This window comes from Poecile atricapillus, chromosome 1, assembly GCF_030490865.1.
Source record: "Poecile atricapillus isolate bPoeAtr1 chromosome 1, bPoeAtr1.hap1, whole genome shotgun sequence".
Classification (NCBI taxonomy): Eukaryota; Metazoa; Chordata; class Aves; order Passeriformes; family Paridae; genus Poecile; species Poecile atricapillus.
Window position 1 is genome coordinate 114,668,837 of NC_081249.1, and position 27,328 is coordinate 114,696,164.

The 27,328-nt window shown below is 43.9% G+C and overlaps 1 protein-coding gene across 1 annotated transcript in view; it reads left to right on the forward strand.

Annotated features, from left to right (window-relative positions):
- The first annotated feature begins 580 nt into the window (after window positions 1-580).
- Window positions 581-27,328, forward strand: part of ADAMTS5 (ADAM metallopeptidase with thrombospondin type 1 motif 5) — a 36,094-nt gene continuing 9,346 nt past the window's right edge. The window contains exons 1-4 of the mRNA XM_058859217.1: window positions 581-1,737; window positions 11,273-11,405; window positions 22,538-22,705; window positions 26,444-26,727. Of these exons, the coding sequence (XP_058715200.1) occupies window positions 892-1,737; window positions 11,273-11,405; window positions 22,538-22,705; window positions 26,444-26,727 (1,431 nt within the window). The 5' untranslated portion in view covers window positions 581-891. The remainder of the gene's footprint in view (window positions 1,738-11,272; window positions 11,406-22,537; window positions 22,706-26,443; window positions 26,728-27,328) is intronic.

The window sequence follows — 27,328 nt, forward strand, 5'->3', positions numbered from 1 at the left end:
TTCATTGTTCCACCTCCTCTCATCTTCACATTTCTCTCCCTTCTCCTCTTGTTCACATCGACAGACTGGGGATAACAACAACAACAACAACAGGAAAGATACAGGGAGGGGGCTTTTACAGAAATCCAGGACGTTTTCCGATTCTTGGGCTTTTTTTTTTTTTTTTTTTTTTTTTTTTTTTTTTTTTTTTTCCTTTTTAACCATCTCACCGGAGACGATCGAGGCGGTTTTGGGTGCCTGAATTTCTTTTCTCCCCTTCTCCTCCTTCTCTTCAAAACAAAAGAGGGCAAAAGAAGGAAAGGAGCCCACTGGAGCCCGAGAAAGTGCCGAGTCGCAGCAGACCTGCCCCTGCTGCTGCTGCTGCTGCTGGTGATGATCCGGTGACTACAGCAGAGAAGTGGAAGAGGAGTGGGAAGTGCTCAAACTTCTCTACTTGCCGGCTCCGAGCCGTCTCTCCTCCTTTTCCTCTCTCCTCACTTCGCCTCTCCGGCAGCAGCGATTTGGGATTTTTTTTTTTTTTTACCCTCTCTCTCTCTCTCTCTCCCCTTCCATGTGCTCCCGGCTCTTCCCTGCAGAGAAACACAAAGTTCACACGCGAGCGGCTTTTGTTGACATTTTTTTCTCTCTCACTCACACTTGACTTCGAGAGGGAGAACTTCGTTTCCTTCTTTTTTTCTTTTTTTCTTTTTTTTTTCTTTTTTTTTTTTTTTTTGTGATCCTTTTTCTTTTTCCTCTCCTTCCCCGCACCTCTCCTTTTCTCCCCATCCCTTAACTACGCCGCCGCGCTCCGCCGGCCGGCTCCTTCCACCGCCGTCTCCCGTTATTACCATCATTATTATCACCACCACAATTACCACTACCGCCTCCCCGCTGCCCCGCGCCGAGGCCAGGATGCTGCCGGCGCTGCTGTGGCTGCTGCTGGCCGCCCGTGCCGGCCGCGCCGCGCCGCCCGCACCTGCCGAGCCCGGCGCGCCGCCCGCCCGGCCCCCCGCCCCCGGGCCGCCCCGCGGGGCCGTGCGGCGCCTCGACCCGACCTACGCGGGGGGCGGCAGGGCGGGCTACGTGCTCTACGCCGGGGGACAGCGCTTCCTGCTCGACCTGGAGCGCGACGGGCCGCGCTGCCACTACCGCGGCACGGTGGACGGCAGCCCCCGCTCGCTCGCCGTCTTCAACCTCTGCGGCGGCCTCGACGGCTTCTTCGCCGTGGGCCGCTCCCGCTACACCGTGCGGCCGGCGCGCCGCGCTCCGCGGGGAGAGGCCGCGGCGCGGATCTACGGCGAGGGCCCGGCCCGCGCCCCTCACGTCTTCCGCAGGGAGCGCTTCAGCTTCGAGACCGTGCCGGCCCGAACCAGCTGCGAGACCCGGGACCCCGCCGCGCCGGCGGGCGGGGACGGGCGGCCGCGGCGGCGGCGGCGCTCCGTGTCCCGGGCCCGGCAGGTGGAGCTGCTGCTGGTGGCCGACGCCTCCATGGTGCGCAAGTACGGGAAGGGGCTGCAGCACTACCTGCTCACCCTGGCCTCCATCGCCTCCCGGCTCTACGCGCACGCCAGCCTGGAGAACCACGTGCGGCTGGCCGTGGTGAAGGTGGTGGCGCTGGGCGACAAGGAGAAGGGGCTGGAGGTCAACAGGAACGCCGCCACCACGCTCAAGAACTTCTGCAAGTGGCAGCACCAGCACAACCGCCTCGACGATGACCACGAGGAGCACTACGACGCCGCCATCCTCTTCACCCGCGAGGTATGCATGGCCCTGGCCCTAGGCGTGGCCGTGACAGCGACCAGGTGTCCCTCGAGCGTGGCGTGGCCAGGCTGCTGGAGCTCCGGCCACCCTGCTGGATCTCCGGCCAGGCTGCTGGAGCTCCGGCCACCCTGCTCGGCTTTGCCCACTGGTTGCCTGCCCGCACACGCATCCCGCTCGTCCGCCGGGCATCTCAGGGACCGGCACCCACACCAAGGGTGGCAGCGTCCCCTGTGTGTCCCCTGCCCTGCGCTGTCACCTCCGCTGTGGGTACAGCAGTGGGAACTTTGATGGTGGGACTCAGCCTTATGTCCCTCTGCTTGACTAATGACTTTGTCCTGTCCGTCCCCGTGAGATGCTTAGCACCCGGCTCCTCTCTCCGCAGAGGTGGTCCAGTTGGGAAGGGCTGATAGCACTTCCCAGCCTAAATTAGTCCCCAAACAAACCTGCTAGTGAAAGTGGCGGAGAGCGCCTTAAGAGTACAGACGTCTTGCTTGTGGAGCACATCGGGACGCTATTTCCAGCAGGAATAGCTCCACCGCACTGGAAGCCAGCAGCACTTGCGGTTCAAGTGTAGGACGTAAATGCAGACCGCGGGTAAACAGAGCTGCACCGGCTGAGCGAGCTGGGCTGGTGGCAAGGGGCTGCAGTCCCCGGCTTGTCCCCGAGCGGGTTGTCCCCTGATCCGCTGCGGGTTGGACCTGCTTGTGTTGCCCATGCAGAGCCGTGCCTTGTTGCTCCACGCTGGGCTGTTGATTAATTACGTTGCCAGAGGTCGTTAAGGGACATTGCTCTGGTAGACATGTGGCCGAGTTTATGCAATGAAGTTCTGTAAGAATATCCCTTCGGCGGTTTGGGATTGGTGTTTTCTTTTTTTCCCTTTCCCCAAGTACGAAAAAAAATAACTGCATGACTTTCCGTTCATTTGAGTTCTCCGGCTTTGCTACATCGTAGGAGCCTGCCAAAAAGGATGCTTTGGATGGTTTGTGGAAGGAGTTGCTCCAGAAGGGGGGAAAAAAGCGCCTGGCTTGCTTTTATAGCTGTAAATAGTTGAAACATTAGGTTCTGTGTCAGGCATCACTTGTACAACAGGAGCTCTTTTCTGCAGTTTAAAGCCCATCAGTGCAATTTGCAAGCTTTCATTTTTTTATCACTATAACCTGAATGAAAGCAGGCTGCCTAGACTGGGTCAGGATGTTTTTGGGTTTGCTGTAAACATCTTCTCTAATGCCTTATTGAGCCTGGGCCAGAACCCATCACTTCTCTCTGGAGAGTTTTTCTCTCTGCCGCTATTCCCACTTATTTTTCTGGGCTATATGACAATTCAGAAACACTTAGGGTGGCGGCAGTGAACCTTAACATCAATTATTAAGTTAATTTGGATTGAGATAGGATGTGACTTTAAAGTGCAGTTGCTTTACAGATGCTTAGCTGTAATTCTTTGCATGGACTCCTTCCTGCCAGAATAAGAGGGAGCTGCTAATCAGTAATCCACTTTCAAAGACTCATGAGCAATGCATAGAATTACCTCTCTGGGATGTAAGTAGTGCACAGAATAAACAAATCACCACAATTCCTAGGGTTTCCTTCCACTCTTAAGATGCAAATGTTGCTTCTCAGGGCTGCTCCATGAGAAAAAAAAAGAAAAAAGAGCACAGCCTTGTGTTTTCTTGGTTTACATTTTAACAGGTTGAACTGTGGGATTAGCTGCTCAATGCAGTTCAGGACAACTTAATCTGCTTTAATGCTTTGCTCTATGCACACGGACATTGTTTGGCATGTTTGACTGAATTAAGAACCAGGCTGGAGTTTCTTGCTACATGTGTTCATGATGTTCTTTGCAGAGAGTTTGTGTGAGCCCACACGATTTTTATATGCTTACCCTTGAAATGTCAACATGAATCTATTTGCTGCCTGTGGAATGTAAACACGAAAAGGGTTAAAGGATGAAAAAGCAGTGGAGATGTTTCCTGGGGAAAACAGCCCCACTTTGAACTAAAGGAGAGATTTTTTCCAGTTTAGCTTTTCAATGAGAGTGGCAGCAGTTGGCAGGAGAACACCACTTTTACAACTCTGTTTTGGATGGGTGAAGTTGGTTGCTAAGCTACAAGACGCCGAGCCGTGGCTGCGTGTTTTGATGGGCTCTGAATATCGTCATGCTGATTGTTGAACATCCAGATGTCTCTTTCTAAGTGCCTTGGGCTTCAGGCATTGGGCAAACGTGTGAGGTACATTTTCCATCGTTGTTTACTAACTGAGGCCACCTTGAGCTTCGAGTCTCTGTCAGCAGAATAATATTTGCAGATCGTTTGTCAGCTGAATGCATGGACTCAGCTGTATGGAATTGGTTTTGTGTAGATAGAATCTGCATTGTGCATGGCTGGTGCCATACAAATCCCTAATATAATAATTATCTTTGTTCCAGACTGACATTACACCAAAAGAGGGCTTTATTTGGGGTCCTTATAAAGGAAGAATCCTGACAGAATTCAGCAGTGTTTCTTCGTCCTCTTTGGTTGTCTCTTCTTCTTTAAAGATAAATTAGTAACCATTGATAGACTGAGAGTGCATTGGCAGCTTTCCTTTCTTATTAAATTAGCAGTAGTTCACATTATATTATATAAGTTCAAATCATGGCTGTCATCATCATCATTCATACTAGGAAGTACTTCCCATGTAAAAAAATTTAGAAGGAAATTCACTGATTCTGTGTTAAAACAGCCACTAACTGCTGGTCATAATCTGTTTTTAATTGGATAAGGGCTTTGAAACAATTATCCTGCAGATCATAGTAAATCAGTATGAACATGAATTCAGTTTGGGGTTATACAGGCAACATCTTAAAGCTGTTCTTAGGCTTTGTGTTGCTTATCAGTGATGGCAAGGTCCATTAGCTGCAGTGGGTCCTGTGTTTACTCTGTAAATGCAAGATGCACTAGAATTACATGTCTGGCCGTTGTGAAAACCTTCAGTAGACACAGATATTATCTGTCACTAAATATTGCAGAAATTTAGTTGGGTTCCACAGTGATAACTTAAATCTGATAATGAGAAATGTATTTTCCTAGGGGTCCCAATCTCTCATTTTCACCCATGAGGAGCAGGACGAAGCATGACAGAGGTCTGACTGGACAGTAAGAAAACCTGAAATTTTCTGATATTTCTAAATTTCCTCAAGGCAGCTTGACCATAAGAGCCTTAGAGAGTACGTGGGTTCCCTGCTGTTGGGCTACTTTGTGGTTGAGTCCTTGACATCAGCTGTAAATCTTTGGGCCTCATGAGTCCTAGAGCATGCTCCATGGAATATGGTGGTGCAAGGATGCAATTCTGGTGGCCAGGTGAGTCCTGCACCCCATAGAGGAGCGGCTGTGTGGTCAGCAGGAGGAAGAGCTTGCAAAGCCCTCTTTCCCTGGAGGTTAGATCGCTTGTTGTCCATGGCAGAGAAGCCAACAGCAAATTTAGAATTTGGTGTTTCATCACTTGTTCTCAGTGGCAGTGAAGTCAACAGCAAATTTAGAGTTTATTCTGTTTCAGCCTTTTTTATAGTGAACAGTTTGCAGAAGCTGGAAGCAGATTATCTTCAGATTTTTATGGGTTCAACAAAACACTTGCCAGATTATTTGTCACAATAGCGAAACAGATTAGATGGGACTTGCAAACTGCAGTTGAACTCACACTGTTCTTTTTCTGAGGTCCAGCCTGCTCTGCAATTATCCTCTAGAATTCATCCAATCTATTTCATTAGTGGCCCTTAGTTAAATTTCAAGTGAACTATTGAATGCATTTGGACAAAATCCAGCTCTCTTCCTTTCCCCCAAGTTCTGAATCATCTGAAGATTAAAATAGATGTTTCTCACAGTAGATACAGACATTAGGAGCAAGAAAAAATCCTTTCCTAAGTGCTTGTTAGCATCATCTGTGATAGTACCATCATGCCTGGCTCGAGCAGAGAGTTCATGCTAGAGCCAAAGGCCACTGTCCTGCCTTTTTCTACACAGTAATTATATGGGGCTGGTGTGTTTGATTTAGTTTAACTGTCCATCTGGCAGTGCTGTTGAAATTTAACAGCAAGCTTTGTATTATCTCAGCTCTGTAGATGATAATTTCATTTCATGGAGCACATGCTTACTTTGGCTCTACTTCTTTCTCTTTTTTTTTTTTTTTTCTTTTCTCTGTTATCATCTTCCAACAGTTATTATCCCCTAGTAGTAAAACAAGTCACTGTACCAATGGTCAATAGAATAGATTTCATTGCTACTTATTATTACTCTGAAGAAATCGTAGTGTGATGTGTATACCAGTTTCACAGTGTTTTTTGCACATCTAATACATTTGAATGTCCCTAGGGAAAAACGAAGTGGGACATAACTGATAAAGGAGAAGTTTAATTTGCTCCGATCTGGAGAGATGGTGTGGAGTTTTCCAAAAAGGAGCTGTGGCTTAGGCAGGTTAAATCACACATTTTTACTCAGTCATCAGTCACCAGTTTCATAACTGAAACTTCTCTTCCCCATGCAGAATCCAAATGCTTTATGTGCATTTTGTCAATATTTTTAAATAACCTGTAGTTTGCGTAACTCTGCTGTGTGTTTTGGTTTTTTTTCAAATGCTCAAGCCTCGGGCTCATATTTATCATATGAACCCCAAAGCAAATTACCTCAATTTATAAGCTAAACTGCTGGGGAAATACGTTTGGGTTTTGTTTTGGTAGATGTGGCAGATACCACCAGTGTGGTTTTCCTCAGAAGGTAACCAGGCTTTGGCCACCCTCTCAAAATGTGGCTTGGGGAGGACAGAGCAGTAACCCAGTGAGTCTTTCCTCACCTTTCTGCTCACATGAGCATTATTTTTTTTTTTTAAACCACGAGTGCCATTCCACATTGCTGTGACATCAATGAAAGTTCACCCACTTTGCAGAGGAGCTGAGGGGAGGGTGGATGTGTGTGTTCCTAACACCACCTCACCCCACCCTCCCTGCCCAGGCCTGCGGCGGGAGCGCTGCTGCAGGAAGTCGGAAAGTCGTGCTTAATTCCTTCCTCTGCTTGAGGGATTGTAGGTCTGTATTGCCCACCTCCCAGGAGAGGTCCTTAAACAGGAGGTCGTAAGCTGTTCCAGGTGTTAAGGAAACTTTCCACCCCTCTGACCAAAGGTCTGTCGCTGTTTAGTGAGTAATTCATATGGTGAGAACGAGAGGAATCGTGACCTGAAGCTGCTGAGTGGAGCGCAGCGCTTGGAGCAAGGTGGTCTGGGTTCCTCAAGCACGGAGAGGAGGCTGTTTCTGGGATTTACCACAGGCTGTTCCGTGGGAAAGAAGAAGGATGAGCAGTAGGGACCTAAAATTGGGTTCTTTCACTGACCGCACTTCAGCTGCAGCCAGGGCTAGAGAAACTTCAGGCTCAGGGGCTGCTCCTGGAGGAACCACAGCTCCCTGTGTGCACAGCAGGAGCCTGGTGTAGACCATACAGTGCTCTCCTAAAAAATCTGCTTCTAGTTGGCCTCATCCCTGGAAGGAATTTGTAGCTGGATCACATTCTGACTGGGAAAAGGTTTTATCTGATGAGCTTCACCAGAAGAACAAGTGAACAGAGCTGCAAAGGTTTTAGCTGTGATTTACAAGAAGGTGATGCGCAGCTTGGCCTGGTACAAAGCCTCGTCCTGTGGATTCCTCTCATTCTGATCTGAGAAGCTCTGTAGGTTTGGCCTGCCTCAGGGGCAGAGGTGGAGAAACACAAAACATCTCAACCCCAATAAGCAAAGAGCCTAGACAGACTCTGGAACTGTGGCACTTTGGGGCCCACAGGATCCCAAACTGCAAGCTCTGTGAGGAGTAGGTAACTCAAAAGACCTGAGGACACGTTCTTCTGCCCTTAAATCCCACCAAACTGTCCATGTTGGTGCTCACATCATGTTTTGTACCTGGTCAGCGGGCTCTGACCCAATACCAGGTTTCACTAAACAGCTTATTCTTGTTCTGAAACCTACTGTAGAAGACATTTCAGGTGAAATAAACTCTCTGCTCCAGGCAGGACATGGTGACAGTTATCTCCCCTCACAACAAGGCCATGTATACATGGCAGCCAGCCAGCTGCTCCTGATGGATTTAGAATGCCAAGAAATGAAGCCTCTAATGAGCTGTCTGATTAACTACTAGACTTGTGACGTACAGCTTAGTTTCACTAAGCCATTCCTTTGCCAAAGCTTAACATCTCTTGCCTTCTGCATAGCAAATGCATTTCCTTGGCATTCTTCTGTTTTGAAATGACTGTAAAGCAGATCAAGGGCCAGGCTGCTTTCCTTCTTCAGAAATATCAAAAAACAGTCTTTAAAGCTTCTTCCACTGTTTCAAGGCAATTGAGCATCCAGATCTGAGCAGCTGATTAACTTTCTAATAGAAGCAAAAAAACCCAGTGTGAAGTAATCATTGGAAACTGATTTTATTTATCACGAGTCCCCTCTTTCCTCACGCTTTAGCTGGAGTATAGTTGAGGTTACCCACACAGATTTTTTTAAGGTTGTGTCATTACATTGAAGCCTGTTTTTAACAAAAAATTAGAATATTTTCCAGGGAAATAAAACTTTCTACTTACTCCCAGAAAGTTTACTTCATGAAAGTAGTAGACTGCTTTCCAGGACTGCCCAGGAAAGCAAAAAACAAATATAACTATTGATTCTTGTAATGAATAATCCATAGCCAGTGTTTGATGGATAAGCAGGCATGATTTTCAGTAGCATCACTTGAAGTCAAGCTGTTTGGAAGCTGGTATTGGTGAATTGACCCAACAGCAAGCTTTCCAGAATATTTGTCTCAGAGATGCCACTTGATAGGCTGCAGTTTTTGGCATATACTATGAATAGAAATGTATTCCAGTTCAAATCATGCACAGGCAGAAGTGAAAAAGTGAATGAGACATTGAAAACATAGAGGAGCACTCAGTAATCTGCCTCAATGATTACTGACAATGTCAGCCTTAGCTGCCTATGGGCATCCTCAGGCAGTCACCGAGGGCTGGAATTGGCAGGGAAAACCAGGATGCTCAATCCATGCTCTGCTCGAAGCACAGCCATGGCATGCCCTGCTCTAGCAGCAGATGGACAACCCACAGACATCCCCATAACAGCTTCTTACAAAGGAGCTGATGCCAGGAAATATTTCCTGTCCTTGTTTCCAGAATCCTTTACAAGCCCCTCTGCTGCTTCCCAGCTGGGATTTGGCAGCCGCTGCAGGACTCCCACACCGACTGCTGGGTAGAGAGGTGGCCACAGGGCTGCTGAGGGACCAGGGCTCTGCTGTAGCACTGCCCACCACTTTCTGACCCCAGGTGGGCACTCTTCTCCTTTCTGGGGATGGCTGGTCCCACAGCATCTGAGGACACCTGTTTGCCAGCTGTCCTTGGGGAATTGGAGGAGCTGGGTGATTTTACATATGAGCAGTTTGCAGAATCATGTCTTTCCTGCTGTGGGATTTTCTAGGACCAGCCTCTGGTACAGCCCTGATGTCTAGGGAAGGCATTGTAATGCAATCCTGTGCACAGCTTTTGAAATGCTGAGGTTATGGTAACATCTCTGCCCTAATGTTCCATGCTCCACACATCCCATCAGATTACAAGATTGCCTGCTTAGAAAAACGATATTTTTTTAGTTATATTTGTCACCATCCAACCTGGTGAATCATTGTGAAGTCCAACTGTGCATGCTGGTGTAAATTCCCAGCATAGCTGCTTCTTGTGGGCGAATGGGAGTAAATCCTGACTGGCATGAGGCATCTGGGTGCTGATACCATTGTGCCCACGCTGGGAGCAGCACTGATGCCAGCACCTGTGTAATAATGACACCCAAATACAAGAAAAGACTGAGTGGCATGTCTCTGCATGCAGAGACAAAGCCTTAATTAATGCAGTTTATTCTGTTTTGCTGCTTTCTGTCTGATTTATGTGCTTTTCAGTACTTGAGTAAGAATGTCAGTTCAGCTGCTTGTGTGGCTTCAGGTCACATTGCCCTATCACAGAATCACAGGATCAATTATGTTGGAAGTGACCTCTGAAATGCAGTCTATGAGTGACCATCACCTTGTGCTAGACCATGGCACTGAGTGCCACATCCAGTCTTTCTTTAAATGCCTCCGGGGACAGTGACTCCACCACCTCACTGGGCACCCCCTTCCAATATCTAATCACCCTCTCTGTGAAGAAATTCTTCCTAATGTCCAACCTAAACATTGAACTTAAGACTCTGTCTTCTTGTCCCATTGATAGTTTCCTGAAAGCCAGAACTGAGCCTGAAATTTCTGCTCCATATATGTAATACTGCTTTGTATTTTTAGCTAGAAAAATGTCTTTGTTGGGATAGGAACACTTTTTTTTTTCTTTTTTTGTGTTTTTAAAGATACTGTCACAGTATCTGTGCACTCGGTGTGGTTTTCTTGACTTCAGTGGGATTTGAATTCTGTGCATTTCCAGGTTTGCCTAACCTGTCATAATCAGTGAATACTGCTGCTCTGAAGCCTCCTACAAGGTGTGTCTTACTCAGATGTATTTCTTATGAAAGGCTTCATAAAAGGAAGTCCTTGTAGAAAGAGACCTGAAGGGAAGAAGAGAACCTTGAAATTGAAGGGGAAAGAGTGCTCATTGATAATTTTGATAATAACATTTGTCATGTGTTGAAAATGACAATTTCATTCAACCACAATGAAATGTTGAAGTGTTCCAAATAGCGTGTCCCCTGCTTTTTCTTCTCATCCAAAAAATGTGTATATATGCACATTCACACTAATATTCTTCCCTCTGCTTCAGCAGAAGCATGGAGAAATTGCTGCTGGTGATAAAAACACAATACCTGCCCAAAGTTGAAAGACAAAACCTGATGCTACCTGCACGATTTTCGGAGACACCCCATATCTATGTGTGTGAGAAGTGGTTAAGTTGTTGGGATTTTGCACTCTCTCATATCCCTGACTCTCAGCAATCTCTGAGAATTGCTAAATATATTGGTATATTATTGGGTAACACATTATTAATTGTACTTGAGAGTTGTGGAATGATGTTTCACATGTAACAATCTCATTTCTGTTAAGTGAGAGTACAGGATTGGCTTCAGAAAAGAAGGGTGATCTCTGGTTCAAGGACTGATCAGGAAGCTGAAGCTTTCTCTGTTACTTGGTTTACTTTCCATAAATAAAGAGAATTTTCTGCTTTTATTGTCAATGAGGAAATGCTTCCACAGCATATTTTCGGTACCTACCTCAATGCCAGTGTGAGCATCATCACAGGAACACAAATTTAACTAAGAACAATTAGCTGCAGAACGTATCCAAAACCTGTTTAAGTCCATGAAAATACTCCCAGTGACCTTAGCAGGGATTGGCTTGCTGTGCTTTCAACATCTTTAGCTGGAACTTCACACTGATATTTTCATCCAGGTCCTGATATTGGCAAAGGCGACTTTAACCGGTTGTTACCCCGGGTGTAAAAATTCATTTTAATGATTTTTTTTGTAATTTTTTTTTATTTTTTATTTTTCTTTTCTCCTTCCCGGGCAGGATTTGTGTGGGCATCATTCCTGTGATACCCTGGGAATGGCAGACGTTGGGACCATCTGCTCCCCCGAGCGCAGCTGCGCGGTGATTGAAGACGACGGCCTCCACGCAGCTTTTACAGTGGCTCACGAAATTGGTATGCAGTGCCTTTTCTGTTCCCCTGCCAAGCCAAACACTCACAACAGCTGCATTAGGAACCAAAATACCCCACAATTAATTCCAGATTTCCCCCGGCCCAGAGCCCCGCCTGGGGATTAGGGCTGTGTACATATGCACTTCAGGGTTAACTAATAAGGGATCAGAAGGCAGGGGAAGGCGCACAGTAGGTGTTTCCTCCCTGACAGTGGCCTTTCTAAGCAGCAGTTGGAGTGAAAATTCAAAGGCTGCTGCTACTGCCCAGAGATGTCAATGCATGGCCCTCCTGAGAAAGCTTTTGGCCCATCTGTTGTAATTTGCATGCAGTTATTTACTGGAAAATAAGTCACATTTTTCAGCTTGTTGCATGTGCTGCTGTTAGGAGGCTTTTTTCCTTGTATTATCTGCAGAGAAAAGCTTTTGTGGCAAAACCCCAACATAATTCTAGTACCTTTGTAAGCGTACGGAAATTCCATCTTTATGTAATCCTGTAATAAGTGAAATTGTATTTAGGTGATAAAGGTTTGGTCACAAAACTGGTTTAGCTTCGTTTCAGTTTCCACCTCAGTGGACAGCAATTAAATTAGGAGCCTTGCATGTACCCTTCAGAAGGGTTTGAGATAGAATTAGTGACAGAAGAAAGTTTGTGTTCTGGGATATTATTTCTGTCATGGTATGTCCCATCAGAGAGACTGCTGCCATCTTGATTTGTGTTTAATTTACTGATGTTTAGTGAAGCGTGTTCACTGGAAATACATTTGCTATAGGGGCTGTTCACTTTGGGGAGTAAGCGGCAATTTGAAAGTGGAGAATGTTCTTTTTTTTCTCTTTTTTTAAAAAATATTCTTGGAAGGAAATAACAAGGAAAGGAGAACTTTCACAGAGAGCCAGCTGCTGAATTGCCTTGTACCTCGTGCCAAACCAAAGTAAAGTTTGCTTTGGGAGTATCATTGCAGTGGTTCCATTTTCAAGGAGCTTGCAGGTAGAGCCTGAGATCTGAGTGCCTTACACATGTGGCTGAGGAAACAGAGGTCACCAAGGATGGAAAATGACCTGACTCTTCAGTGACAAGTGATCCTAACTCTGCTCCTCTTACAGCTCTGCAAAGGAATTACATCAGTAGTGGCTGAAGAAGGGATCAGGCGTTGCATGAAAACATTAAATACTGTGGCAGGATGAGTCCCTAAAGCAGAAATAACGTCACAACAAAAGAAAAAGTCCTCTGGAATCGCTAATTCAGTGCATTTAGAGAGAGCTACAGTAGTGCAGAAAGACAGATTCACGTGGGATGTGGATGTGGATGCTGTGAATGAGCCATCACAAAGCTGGGATGTGTTAAATGGCAAGCTTAGCCTGTCATTCAAAGCCAGAGTGCTGGGGACACTGCTTGTGTCCCTTATACCCAGAAGTGGTGTCTCTGCTGAGGGTCAGTGTTGGGTGAGGAGCACTCTTGTTGGTGGATCTGGTGCATGAAGAGGAGAGTGATGTCTTTCCTGCCATTTTACCAGCAATAAATACATTTTTAGGTAGATTAAAAATGAAAGAACACAGATCAGTAAAGATAGGGATGAGCAGCAAGCATTCACATTGTTACCTTGAATTCCACACAGAGAAAATAGAAGCAAAAGTGAATTATTTTTAGTGACCTAGAAGCACATTTTGGAGAAAGGCCATTTTCATACCTAGGCATTTACAGGAATCTCTAAAAACTATAATTTTCAATGTAAAAAAGGCATGAATTGAAATGAATAAATAAGAACCCTAATGGACACGAAACCTCTAGTTTGAGGCTGTTTAAAATAACATCCTCTTTTTTTTTTCCTCCTCACCAGAAGTTTTTAAGAAAGGAGGGGTGTCAAGTCACAGAATGATCTTTGTGTGTGTGGCCTGAAGTGGGAAAAGCTGAGAAGAAAACACAGCTAAAATTGCTTGAGTACTTAAATTAAATCAAAGGTCAAAAAAGGATGAAAAATAAAAGTGTGACATGGATACCCTTTAGTTAAGCACTTTGGGGAAACCTTGCTTTATTTGATTTGGAGACCAGATTTCTTCCTACAACCCAGAAATCTCCACGTTCCCCCTGTCCTGTGGGCAGTGTGTAGCTTTAATTTTATATTGGCTCAGTTCCTCAGTCAGAGGGGATGCTCTGAGCCCAAGATGTTTTATTCTGTCAGTTGGAAGGTCAAGGTGAGCGAGGCAGAGTCACTCTCAGCAGGTTTTGTGCATGGGGAGCAGATGCAGCATCTGTAACATGAACTTGATCCTCAGAGTGTCCTTACTGTGACTTCCAGGGGATCTGAATGCTCTTGCTTCCCCCCTGAAGGATCCAAGAGCATTTTCCAGGCTCAGATTCTTTCTCTGGAAAGCAACCAAAGTAAACTGAACTGCATCTCAACCCAACAGGAAGATGCACAGCCCGAGGGCTCAGGTTGGGTTGGTGCACAGGAGGCCAGAAAGCATCTTCACTGCAGAACAAACCTGCTGCTTCTGTTGCCAGGGTTTCTGCCACATCACGTGTAAGATGTTTGTTTTATTTCTTTCAGATAAAATAGATGGATTTTGACCAGTGGTTTTTGAGGGGGAGAGAATGAATGAGCAGCAACAGGCAGAACCTCCACAGGCCTGTAAAGGAGAGCACAGAATAGATGCAACCAAATTCTTGGTACAACTGATTAGCTGGCAATAAGAGGTGGAGATCTTTATATAAAGTTTGATAAGGTAGGACCTGAATCTTGTCCTGCTTGTATGTAGGAAAATCAGTAGTAGCTTGTCTCCAATGTCAAATGGAAAAAAAAGAGGATAATGCAACAAAAAAACATAAAGAAACCTTGTAACTTTGACTGTGATAATCCAGTTTCTCCTCAGAATACACGGGAGCAGTGCTAATACCATAAATGTTATTTTGAAATCACAGCCTACCAAGACATCCAGCCACCAACAGTAAATCCATAACTGGTTATTTTCTAGCAGGGGACATGCTGCTGTCACTTGGGACAGCAGTAGCTTCATTTTCACAAAAATAACCCCCTTATTAATTTAAAAATAAATTAATAAAAAATTTATTAATTTTTTAATAAATAAAAATTTCAGGATTCTTGCCTGAAATCATCAGTTCCTCACCATGTTGTGGCATATGGATGCCTTTTTTTACTTCTAGCAGCTCCTTCATGTACACCTCCACAGCTCTGCAGAGCTGTCTGAGCTTTGAGTATGTCTGAGTATGTAGGCATTCTCCAAACCTTTGTTATCAGCAGCCTATTGTCTGAAAAAAATGATGTTTCCTTTCTTCCCTGCCTCTTGGGGACATGTGGAGGAGAGCATTAAGGAACCTGAGATTGCTCATAATCTCAACAGCTATTTAAAGTTTTTCATAGGGCATCACTACATTGGTTCTCCATGTATCCCTTATTAAAATAACCATCAGGAAACAAAAACAAGGAGATTTGCACTCTAATACGCTGGACTCTTGGATCAGAGATTTGTTACTTTGACAGTGCTGAATTATAAAGTGAAGATCAGCATGATCCAGCATCAGCAGCAGGTACAGTCAGTCAGTTGGAATTACATTGGAAATATTTTGTGACAGGATATATCCATGTTATGAAGCCTGGTGCTGTGTTTTGAGGTACAGTCATGGTCAGAAGTTGGTGCCAGAGTCCCACTGTGCTTTGGCACAGCCATGCCACCACCCTAAACAGTTTGCCATCTACAAAATTAGAAGAGTTCAAGGGGATCTAAGTGGAGCTACTGCTTGTTTTATCAATAGGAAATTTCCCCAGATCACAAAGGGAATCCCAGGGAAAGCCAAGAATTAAACCTGAGTTTTGATCTAGAATCTCCTGAGTTTTGATCTAGTCCTTAAGTACAAAAGCATCCTTCCTGCAGCCTTCAAGCAGGCTAAGCTCCAGTTCAGCTCAGTGGGAGTTACATGGGTCTAGCAGCTTAAATTATACGTATCTTTGTTCTTTCCATCTATCTTGAGAAACTTAACATTTTTAAAAAGAGGCAATACAGCCTTTTTTCTCAGTGATAATATTCATTTGACCTTTTGCAATGTTCCTACTCCTCTGTTACACAAACACTCTGGCATGCAGTTACTCCTTCTGTCCTCCCGAGTAATATGGTTTACTAATGTTCTTTCCAAGTATTTTATTTTTAGGCTATAGCTTTAGCATTGCTACGTGGAACTAATTAAACCTTTGTTCATCAGTTTCCTTTTATCTTTCACATGTGACTTTTGGGGAGGGAAGGCCAAAGGGCGGGATAAAAGCAGCCTTCAAGTATGTTTTAAAAAATTGCTGCAAAAATTTGCATAATAAATCATTCCCCATGTCCACCTGGGACAGCACAAGGGGTAATGGCCTGAAATTGCAGCAGGGGAGATTTGCTTTAAGCATTAGCCAAAATCATCTAAGCAGGACAGTTGAGGGCAGGACTGAAGTGCTTGGGGAGGCTCTGATTCTGGAGGTTCACAGGAGCCAGCTGGCTAAAGCAGCTGTGGCTCAGAGGATGCTGATCCTACCCCAGGGCAGAGGGATGCACAGGATGCCTTTTCAAGGTCTCTGCTCAGCATCATTTTCTGTGGTTATGAGGAGTTATCACAACATCCTCCACAGCTGGGCTGTGTAATGCCTGAAACCAAGGGGCTGCACAGAAACTAAAACGAGAAAACCATGGAATGGTTTGGGTTGGAAGGGGCCATAAAAATGATCCAGTTCCACCCCCTGCAATGAGCAAGGACACCTTTCACTATTCCAGGTTGCTTCCAGCTGGCCTTGGACTCTTCCAGGGATGGGGCAGCCACAGCTTTTCTGTGCCAGGGCCTCACCACCCTCACAAACAGGAACTTTCTTCATATATTAAGTAACGAGTTTGATACCAAATCTTTTCCAGCATGGCATCATTCTGTGGCCTCTGTCACCACTGAGGACAAAAGTGTCATGAGCACCATCAGCAAAATGTCTCAGAGAGCATCATTTTCTGTAAAAAAAGCCATTTTAGAAGTGAGATACTGCTCCTGGAATCTCTGCTTATGTGGCTCACTGAAACACCAGAATACCACGAACTCTGAGTGCATTGGAGCTGTTCATTCAGAGCCTGAGCTGTGGTTGAGCTGCAGGCCACTGAGGAAGGAATACTACGTCTAACTTACAGCAAACTCTGATTTTGACTTCTTCACTAACAGATGAAACTGAGAACAACGTGTGTGAGACTTAAAGGAGTCTTTTGATGTCTGTAGAAGAGTCAAAAAATACTCCCACTCCTTGTTTTACCACATGTGCTCATTTTGTGTACACTCGAAAGTAACTAAATACAGCAATCTTTTCTTTGGCATGTTCTGCTGAACATGCAGCCCTTTGATTTCAAGGCTGTCAAGATAAAGCAGATAAAGACAAGCTTCAGACCTGACAGCTACAAATCTCCTGGAGCCTTTCATTTCAAAAGGGATACATTGCCAAGGGCACAGTCTCACAGCCACATGAGAGAAACAGTGGAGATTGTGAGTCTCATATTGTGTTTCCTTCATGATAGATGAAGTTTAGGCAAATATCCAGGTAATCATAATTAGGAAGATTTGCTTTCTTAAAACAAAAAGAAAAAACCAGAGAGTACCCTCATCCAAGTCTTCTCTGCTGACATACATCAGGAAAATTGCTTGATTCCTCCTCTTTGAACCTTTTTTCAAAGTTCTGTCTTAACTTCTGCTTGCAAAAGCTCTCAAATTAAGCCTTCATGAGCATACCCCCTTTTGATTTTGAGAAAAGGGGAGCAGACAAAGCTAAGCCTTCACAACAGCTGAAGGTGGGGCAGAAAATTAAGCTGATGCCTCAAAAAGAAAATATCACTTGTCTAAAAGATTGCTGGTTAAAATTTTGAATAAAAATTCTTGTCTTGCCCAGCAATATTTTTATTAACTCATTATATAAAATATATCATTGTTCCACCTGCAGCAGACATGGTGCTTAAAGCAAACTGTAAAACTCTGTGTTTTGCCTAATATTTCACAACAGTCATTATCAAAAACCATGTTATGGACATGGTTTAGTGGTAGATTTGGCAGTGTTAGGTTTATGGTTGTGCTCAATGGTCTTTTACAACCTAAGCGATCTCTGATTTTATGATCCTAAAAGTAGTTCAGTGTTCAGCCTGGGCTTGCAGCCTTCCAGACTGCAGAGGAAAGTAGGGATTGCTTTCCTCCTTGGCAGGTGGATAATCCAAGTACAATAGTGTAGTTTTTGTGGGGCTAGACTTTTGGTGCAGCAGCCAATGCAATTTTTACATTCTTGCACCATGTACTCCCACAGAGTTCATTCATTTACTGTAAGCTGCTGTGAATAATGTTCTTTACAAGTTCTTCCAAGCTGACCTGATGTGAAATAGGTGTCACCATCTCCTGCTTCTTCATTAAAATGAATATTTCTCTTCTACATGTCCCATTAATTAGTGCAGTGTGGACCTCCAAAGCCACATCTTTTTAATGATTATTTAAGTCTGTGTGGACACAGTAGTCTCTGATTGCCTGGCCCACAATGCCGGGGCAGAATCTTGTCTGGGAATTGCCTGTCTGACAGGGGTGATGTGTCTGTGATCTCCCACAAGTGTTAGAGCAAGCCAGCTCAGCACAGGTTTGTTTTGTGTAAAGTCTGCAGCGCTGGTGGGTGAATGTCTGATTGGAGCTTTTTTTTTAATGTCTACTCCTGAGAAGAAGCTGCACTCCAGACTATTGTTTCATTGAGTCTGAAGAACTCTTTTAAGCCAGAAATACTAAAAACTGCCTCTGGGTTGGAGATTTAAAAGAGAGGGTGATTTTTCTTAATCCTTTTTCTTTCATAAGTGACTGATAGCAGTCAAAGAAAAGAAAACTGGAAGGAAAGTTCAAGAATAAAAGAAAAGAGGAATGGCCAGTTTTATAGTCTATGCAATTTTTTCTTTTAAGCTTGTGTAATTCCATTCGCTTCTGTTTATCCAAAAAACCACCAGCTTTATTAATTGTTGTTGCTTAGGTCCATCATGACTTCAAGAGGATTCCTGAGTAATATCAGCATGAAGTTCTTAAGAAGGAGTCAGATACTCACATGAGTTAGAAAAGCAGCCCATGCCAGAAGAAAGGGTTTTATTTTGACAGAGTTCCCACATGCAATCTTTGTTTAGCCAAGGGGAGAGCAGGAGGCTAATGCAGAAGGTCTGGGCTGGTGATTATCCCAAGGAATGTTGAGCTAGGAGCTTCCTGAGCCCTGATCCTGTGAGAGCCACTGACTCACGGGGTAACCTGGGGCAAATCTCTTGACCTTCTTTTGCTCCCCAGTTGTCCCAACTGGAAATGAGGTGAAAGGCATGACCTCACTGGCAAACACGTGCTTCATCCGAGCTGAGCTTCTCTGAGAAAACAAATTACAATGCCTGCAGCGTTTTTTAGCCTGCTGTGTCACTTTGCATGTCTCCTGTGGTCAGATGGAGTGCAAGAGCTGCTCTTTGACATGCTGTCCAAGTTCTTGTCCCTAAGCAGGGACTGGTGTTTTTTTTCCAGGAGACCCACCTTGGTTTTTGTGCTTTAGCAAAACCTGGAGTTGGCTTGCTGTACGTTATGGATATTTTGTTTTCTTGTTTCTAATACTTGAAATACCAGTGAAAAATGTATGACAATAGAGTAACTGTGCATACTCACACTCAGAGAACCTCTGCAGATAGTCTAGAACTGTATATTAAGAAAAAGCAGAGATATCTAGATTTCAAGAAGCATTTGGGCAATGCTCTCAGACACAGGGTGGGATTCTTGGGGCTGTCCTGTGCAGGGCCAGGAGCTGGATGTGGATGATCCTTCAAGCTCAGGATACTCTGTGACTCTGGGAATAAGAGAGCTGCTTCACCACACATCCAGCACAGCCCTGGTGCACTCCTGCTTTCCCTGCAGGGCGTTTGTGGCCTGATCCTTAGAGAGGATGAAAGTTTTAACTGACTTGTCATCATTTCTCTGAAGTATTCCCATCTTGTGTTAGGGATGTACCCCTGTTCCTGCAAGGTGTAGCCATCATTTTTGAACCATTGCAGGTATTATTTCCTGTTGGGCTGTAGCAGGTGTTGGCCTTCAGCAGGGAAAGCTGTGAGGGGAGGATGTGACTCTGTTTGGGTCGTTCGTCTTTTTGGAGATGAATTTACAAGCAGGCCACCTCCTTGTTGCCTACAAGAGGGCAAAACCTGCTTCCCCTCCATCTGTCTCCTTCACCATTCGTGCATTCCTACAGCATAACTTAACTAAACACCATCCTGCTGGTAAAATTGTATTATGTCATTTTCACTCAGTGGGAACTGTCAGCACCAGTAAGATGCTTCATTAAGTAGAAAGCAGCAGATGATCTACGAACCTATTCTCAATCAGTCATCATTTTACACAGCTGCTGGGAGCCTTTTCTTTTTCTTCAATAGCCTGGTTTGACGTTTGTACTCGTACAAAATGGGGTGGGGCTAAAATTGGCATTGTTTTTAAAAGCCTCCTTTGTAAGATTTGTATTCCTCGAGTCTTTGCTTTCTCCAGAGCTCTGCTTCCAGGCAGGGTCATTTGAAGGATCAACCTTTCCAATTTGGAAGGGAAGCACCCCCCCAGAAAATGCCAGAAACCACTCTAATGTCATGTAATAACATCAGCAGGGTTATGCATGTGAGGGGTGGTGGGGAGAGACTTTTTGAAGCAGGAAGGGACGTGTCCCTTCCTTAATTTTTGGATGCAAAAGGATGAAGGGGACAGGTGTTAAAGGACTTTGCTGTTCTCACTTCTGTGTTAAAAAGAGCAAAACTTAGCCAGGAAGTATTTAGAGATTACACAGCCCTGTGATATTTTGAATTTTGATTCTTTTTAATGAAATGCAAAACCAGATTTCAGCGTCATTGGGAGTTTGTCATCTGCTTTAATCACTTCTAAGTCTGGTCAGAGTGTCTTAAAAAGCAAAGTTAGGACAGGGAGAAGTTTAGGTTGTGGTAAGAATTAGTAATTTTAGCTCCATAAAATCCTTCAAGAGTTGCATTCACAATGTTTGTAAGTGAATGTGTTTGTCACCCCAGGACACGTGCATACGTGTAAAGTTAACTGGCAAATCAGTATGGAGAGATAAAATCCATGTATTTAATGCTATTATCCTCACTAACATCACTGGTGGCAAATCCAGAAGCCTAAATACTGGCAATCAGAGTTACGTATTTTGGAAATTATTCACTACTTACTGCGTCTTTCCTTGTCATGATGGGTTTTTTAAATTATTTTTGAAATTTTGAACATAACAGGGGAGATTGACAAATACTTTGGGAAGCTTCTCCTCCAAAAAGCTGAAGTCTGCCAAGTAAGTGACTTAGCTCTTGTCATGCACTGGAACAATGGCCTGATTTAATATGACAAAGTAGACGCTGCTAATGAGGTGTGTCCTCAGCTCACCCCATTTATCACTGTAAAGCAGAGAAGTTATGCTGCTCTCTAATTAAAGGTGAATTCAGTGGTCTGACACTTTCCAGGAGATGACCCTGTTTCAGATTCCTCTGCTTTTGCCAAAGTATTTGGGATAAAATGTTCTGTGCTGAACAGTGGCCTGAGAAGCATTTTATTTTATTTATTTACTCTGAAATTCTCCAGAGTGGCTGTCCTTTTTTCTGAGGAGGGAGGCTAAACTGCAACAGTGTTACAAAGAAATCACCAGTCTCTCTGCTCAAAGTGAAGATCTTGAAATTCACCTGAAGGCTTCCTCATATCCAAAGGATATTTATTATTTGGCTCTATGAAGGAGAAAAAAGAAACATGTCATAGGTAGCAGAGAAACTCAAGAGCAGCCCAAGCTGCAGAAGCACTAACATGCCTACGAATATGTGCACTGTATTGTTTAAGTACGTACTTACATGGTTCCTTAGCAGAAAATGAGCAATTCTGAAGAGTGAAGTACAGTTATGCAGTAAGGGATTTGTCTAGAGAACAAAACTACATCTTACAAGTGCGGCAGAGTGGTACCAGAGGCTGGGACAACCTGGAATTCTGCCCTACAACACTGAAAGCTTCATGTCACAGAGTTCTGGGTAGTGCTATAAAATGCTGAGCACTCTGAAAAATTACATCCTCGAGTTGCTGGTGTGCACCCAACTATCATTCATATCCCACACTGAACCAGTGCTCTGTGCCATGGGATGTTACTCAGCCAAGCTCTTTGGATCAATGCTCCAGCTTTTTTTATTCACCCAGGGCTGTTTAGTACCAAGGCAAAGACTTAGAAATTAAACTCCTTTTCCACTGAGAGACCCTCATTGCCTTATTTCACAAACGTTCTGCAGTGAGGTAATTTCTACAACTGTGAGCAGTCTTGGATCAGTAAATACAATGTAAATACAATGTATTAAAAGCTCAGCCCACTTCCAGAGAATTCACTTTGTGGGTTAGAAGTGGTTCACTGATTATTTGGTTACTCTTGTCAGAGGAATCCTTCAGTTTGAAATCATCTTAGCAGTGAATTGTTTTGCTCAACACCAGCATTTGTCTGAAATTAAACAAAGCTGTTGTCATCTCTTCAGAGCAAGCCTTTATACATAGTGCTGTATCAGACTGAAACTTGACATGTATCTCCCGAGATTGTCTCAGTGCAGCATAGAAAGAGCACTATCTGGCCTTATATAGGAAGTTTTGCCAAACAAAAGTGGTTTTACTTACCTGAAAAAAGGTCAAATCTTGCAGACTGTGTCCCTTTCAGGGCATCAGGCTTTTTTTCTGCAGTGGTTTTGATGGGTGGTCTTGTGCTTACTGTTAAAGCACTCTCTGTTTAGCCCTGCATCTTATTAATCAACTTCTGGCTTAGGTTGAACATTTTGAGCATTAAATTCAGGCTTCAGCTCTCTTCAGCTTTATTCCCATTCATTCTTCTACCCTTTGTTTAGTTGCATCATAAATACTTCTAATTTTAGCAGTGTAAAAAGATGCACCTTTCTAGACAGTTGCAGAACATTTTCACAAAGTTTTTCTTGCTGAAGGTGATTTGGAAAAACAGTAAGAAGTCAATTGTTAATAAATATAAATGAGCACAGTTCTCTCCCCTCACATGACTGTGAGCTCCAGCTGGTAAGCCCTGGATAGTCATATAATTGTATTTATTTGTTTCATTTCCACAGGGCACTTGCTTGGGCTTTCCCATGATGACTCCAAGTTCTGTGAGGAGAACTTTGGCTCCATGGAAGACAAGCGCCTGATGTCCTCCATTCTGACCAGCATTGATGCTTCAAAACCCTGGTCCAAGTGCACTTCAGCAACTATCACAGAATTCTTTGATGATGGCCATGGTATGTGTTATCACTTCCCCTGTCAGCTACGTGGTACTTTCTACTGTGACTTTATATTTTTTTAAGAACATTTTATGGCAGCTTATTTGCTAAATATGACATTTGCCCCTTGGGGAATGAGGACAAAAATTTTGTTTTCCAAAAGTAGAAATAAAAAGCCATAGTCTTCAACTTCACTCTTTAATGAATTTTAAAGTCTTCCCTGTGCTCCCCAAGCAACTGCAGTTATTAAACAAACCACTCAAATTCCAAAATGCTGAGATAAAAATGACATAATTGAGTGAATGGATCAAGTTGTTATGGTAACCAAAATGCTTATGGATAAAAAGTATGGTGTGTCTGATGAATGTAAAGGTTTGCTTTAAAATATTTTGCTGGCTGATTTCAGTGCTCTCTGAAATATTTTTCTCTGAATGACTTAATTTTTTCTCTCAGTTTTATTAGATCCATTAATCTGTACTGTCCTGTTTTATGGTCCATATTGCTTTGGCATTGATTTAATATTACCAATTTAATTTTCACAAATGAACAGAACTTTCCTTTTTGAGTTGCTGAGGTAACTCTCCCACCATTCATGAATGGCTTCTCAGAGAGTGTAAGGTACTGTTTTCTCCTCGGTTCATGAGTAGTTATCACTCAGGAGTGTGGTCTTCAATAGTTATTGATATGATTAAATCCATAGAAAATCTGAACCTCTCATCAAGTAGGTCCATAGTTCTCTGGGAATTAATTTTATTACTGATGCTATTGGTGTGATTTCAAATGCATAATACTTAGGGAATCTCTTTTCTTGATGGATCAGCCCTTCAGAGACCTTTTCTAAGTAAGTCTTCTTTTCTGTAGAAATGTATGATTTCCTAGTTAATCACAGGGTTGTCCTAACAGAATACAAACATCATCCATTAAGGCGAAATGGCAGTCAATGATTTGCCTTCAAATGATTTTGAGACTCGATTTGACAATCAATGGCCTCGGCAGCATAAGGGGTGCTGAATGATGCCATAAACTCCTTTTCCTCAGCAGTGAGACACCTGACAGCTGAGTGCACTGCAGACACCAGCATTCCATGAAGTCAGCTGAGTAAATCCCAACAGAAATGTCTGGTCCAAGGTCAGCCAGGGGGCTGGGGAGGATCAAGGTGCTGATTCCCTGTCTCCCGGGGCCTGCTCTGAGAACAATAAACAGCTCTCTCATGATATCACCATTTGTTCTACACTCACGAGATGACCCCAGACAACGGTTTGACATTTAGGAAGAAAAGGCTCGGTTCATGTCCAGAGAGTGACATTTATATCCATCTGCTTTTAGCAAAGCCTTTCCAAAGGTACTAATTGCCTTTATTGTCATGCCAACCACCAGGCTGGGGGATGCTTGCTTGGGACTTACTGTGTTCAGTCCCAGTGCTCTTTGCAACCTGGAACAAGGACTGTTTGTATTTTAATTAATTTATATCCCGCTTATCTGCTTCCTGCACAGATCTTGTTCTGCCTTTTTTTTCCCCCAAGATGTATTACACACGGCATTGAGAGAGATAATGAGATGGCTTAATTAGCACTGTCATCAGCCAACAATGTTGCTCTATTCCAGGGCACAAAGATGTTCTTTGGTGCCCAGGACAAAAAAAACCAAACTGGGAATAGCAGTATGTATAAACTCTGGATGTTGAAATGTAATGCAGAATTGAAGTCCTCTCTGACCTCCCACCAGGGGCCCACTCTGTCCTTTCCGACCATGGCAAGTAGGAGGTTGGACCAGCTGGTGGTAAAAACACCTGCAATTGACTGCAACCTGTCCAAACACAGACACTGCTACAGTCTACCCATATAAAGTGTTTTTTTCCTGTGGGAAATCCTTAGGGGCCTTCACTATCTTCAGTTTTGAATTTAGTGTGTGAGATCAGCTGGAGCACCTGGCTCTGTAGAAATTACACAACTTCCCTTAGTTGAGGAGAAGTTTGGATCTCATTTCCCTGTGTTCTGGAGGGGAAAAAATGCTATGTTTGCTGTGTAAGCTTGTGAAACCTCTTTGTTACTCACATATATTGGGTTTTAACAGAAATGACTGACAGATGAGTATATGCAAGGATGAGACTTTTCTCTCCTTTTTCTCTAAATTTGAATTTCCATTCAAAATTAATTGTTGTTATGGTGATTTAAAATACTGAAAACCATCTCCACTTGGGAGTTTGATAAATTTCAGCATAGGTGCAAAAGCAGTGTATAATACTGAATATTGACATGCATCAGCCTTCCCATCACTGCCTTCCCATTTCAGTGGCTTTCTCCCTCCTCACAAGGTATATCCAGGAGGATTTCCACTGCTATTTACTTCTACAAAGTGTATTTTTGCCAGAACTTCTGCAAATTATGTCCAGAAACTCCAGGAGAAAAAGATAGGTGCTTTCTTACTCCTCATCACGTCTCTAATATTTTACACTACAACAACCCCCAGGGTATTTTTAATTATCTTTATCTCATGACAGGTAGCCTTGGCACACCTTGTCTGCAATAAAAATTCAGCATAATCCAGATTAAATGTAAGGCTGGGTAAATCAGGGTTAGCAAATGGATCAGATTTAACAAGACAGAGTTTTTGGTTGCAAGTCATCATGCAGAAAGAATTTTTGGCTAATTTGGCTAATTGGCATTAGTCTTTAGAAGAGCAGAACAGTTGCAGTAAGTGTGTGTTTTGGAAGGAAAACTCAAGCTGTTGAGAAATGGGGTTTTTGGTTTGCTTAAACTCCATGGCATAGCTTGAAATTCCATTCCATTTTGTGTAAATAGTGAGGGGTTTATAGATAGGCTTTTTTCAGCCATGATGCAAGTGAAGAACACTGGTGTGGATTCCAAAGTGAGGTAAATTGTGGTGAGTTATTTTGGCTGAGGATGAGTGAAGCTTGCCCAGACCACATATCCCTTTCATGAAGTGTAAAAGAGGTTACACTGAATAAATAGTTCTGCATGTCAACAAGTGAGGTTTTCTGTAGTAAAAAAAAAACAGCTATCAGAAGATACCTAGAATGTAAATGTGAATTCTCATTTTTAGAGTGCCAGACAAATCATGACCACTGCAGACCCTAAAACACATATACAAATCTTTAGGTTCATGCTATTTTTTCTTCCTGTTATTTATGATTTTTGGATAAAGTGGGTAGCCCTTTTCAAACTAGTTCCATAACCAGCCAAGTATCATTCCTTAGAAGAGAAGTGCAATCCAGCTTTAGTGCCAACATTAGTTTTGATACACAAGTTATATTTTTCCTTTGGACTGATAGAATTTCTTATTTTTCGTTCTGTTTTGTTTGGGTTTTTTAGCCTCATTGGCTACAAGTCTGTGCTTTTTGATTTTTCTGGCATCCCTTTAGAGGCTTTACTATTTTTGACATCCTGATTTAAAACTCAAATGGCAACTCTACTTGCTTTGAGTCTTGCTTACATGAGTCTTGCTCACTCCTTAAATCACAAACCGATAAATAGCAGAAAATGTGCTCCAAGTCTTGTGTAAAGGATTGAAAGGCCACAAGGACCTGGGTAAAACTCATTTACACCTCAGGCTGGGAATTAGCAGCTCAGCAGCAGGGTCAGAACACAGTGGCAGCAGTTTGACCTCGAAAACCTGATTTCACCTCAGAGTCTTCACATCACCATCCTTCGAAGGCGGTTCGCTGTCACTGTGGGGAAAACTGGGAAATAACAAAATATGTAACGGATTCAACAACAGCTCTGCTTGCTCTTTTAGGGAACTGCCTGCTGGACCAGCCCAGGAAGCACATCGTGGGCCCCGAGGAGCTGCCGGGGCAGACGTACGATGCCATCCGGCAGTGCAAGCTGGCGTTCGGCGCCGAGTACACGGTGTGCCCCGGCATGGACGTGTGCTCGCGTCTCTGGTGCGCCGTGGTGCGCCAGGGACAGATGGTCTGCCTCACCAAGAAGCTGCCCGCCGTCGAGGGAACCCCCTGTGGCAAAGGAAGGATCTGCCTCCAAGGGAAATGTGTGGATAAAACCAAGAAGAAATACTACTCAGTAAGTTACCGGGCCGTGACCCTGAGGGGAGTTGGAAAAGGTGATCCCTCAAAGGTGCTGATTTTTGTGGGAGTGAAAAGGGCTGCGTGGAAGTCAGGTTGAAAGCTGCCTTGTTTTTTTTAGCATGTAATTGGGGTGTTGTTGGAAAAATGCAGTCGAGGATCAGGAAGTGTATTTTCTTCTTTAAGGAAAGCCTTCATTCCTGGAAAACTGGGAACGTCCTTTCAGAGGAGGTGATTTGCCCATTCAGTAAATGACAGTTACTAGGACATGGCTTTCTGACTTGGCACGGAAAGCAAGATAAATCACATCTCCACATTCAACTTACAGCCCTCATCTGAAAGGCCCCAGGGCCCTAATTCTGATGAAAAAACAGGCAGATTAAATTAATCCAGAATATAACTTCTGGATCAGAAAAGTTTGTGCTTCCAGTGAGAGAGAACCCCTGTCTACCTTACACATCTGAAGAATCCCCAGGCTCATGAGAGCTGTCAACTGCACAGTTCAGATATTTCTAAATTCTCTGGTAGCCCCTTCTCTTGCACCCACAGAAGAGATGTGGACTTGCAGAGCTTTGTGAAAATATTTGCAAACTGTGGAA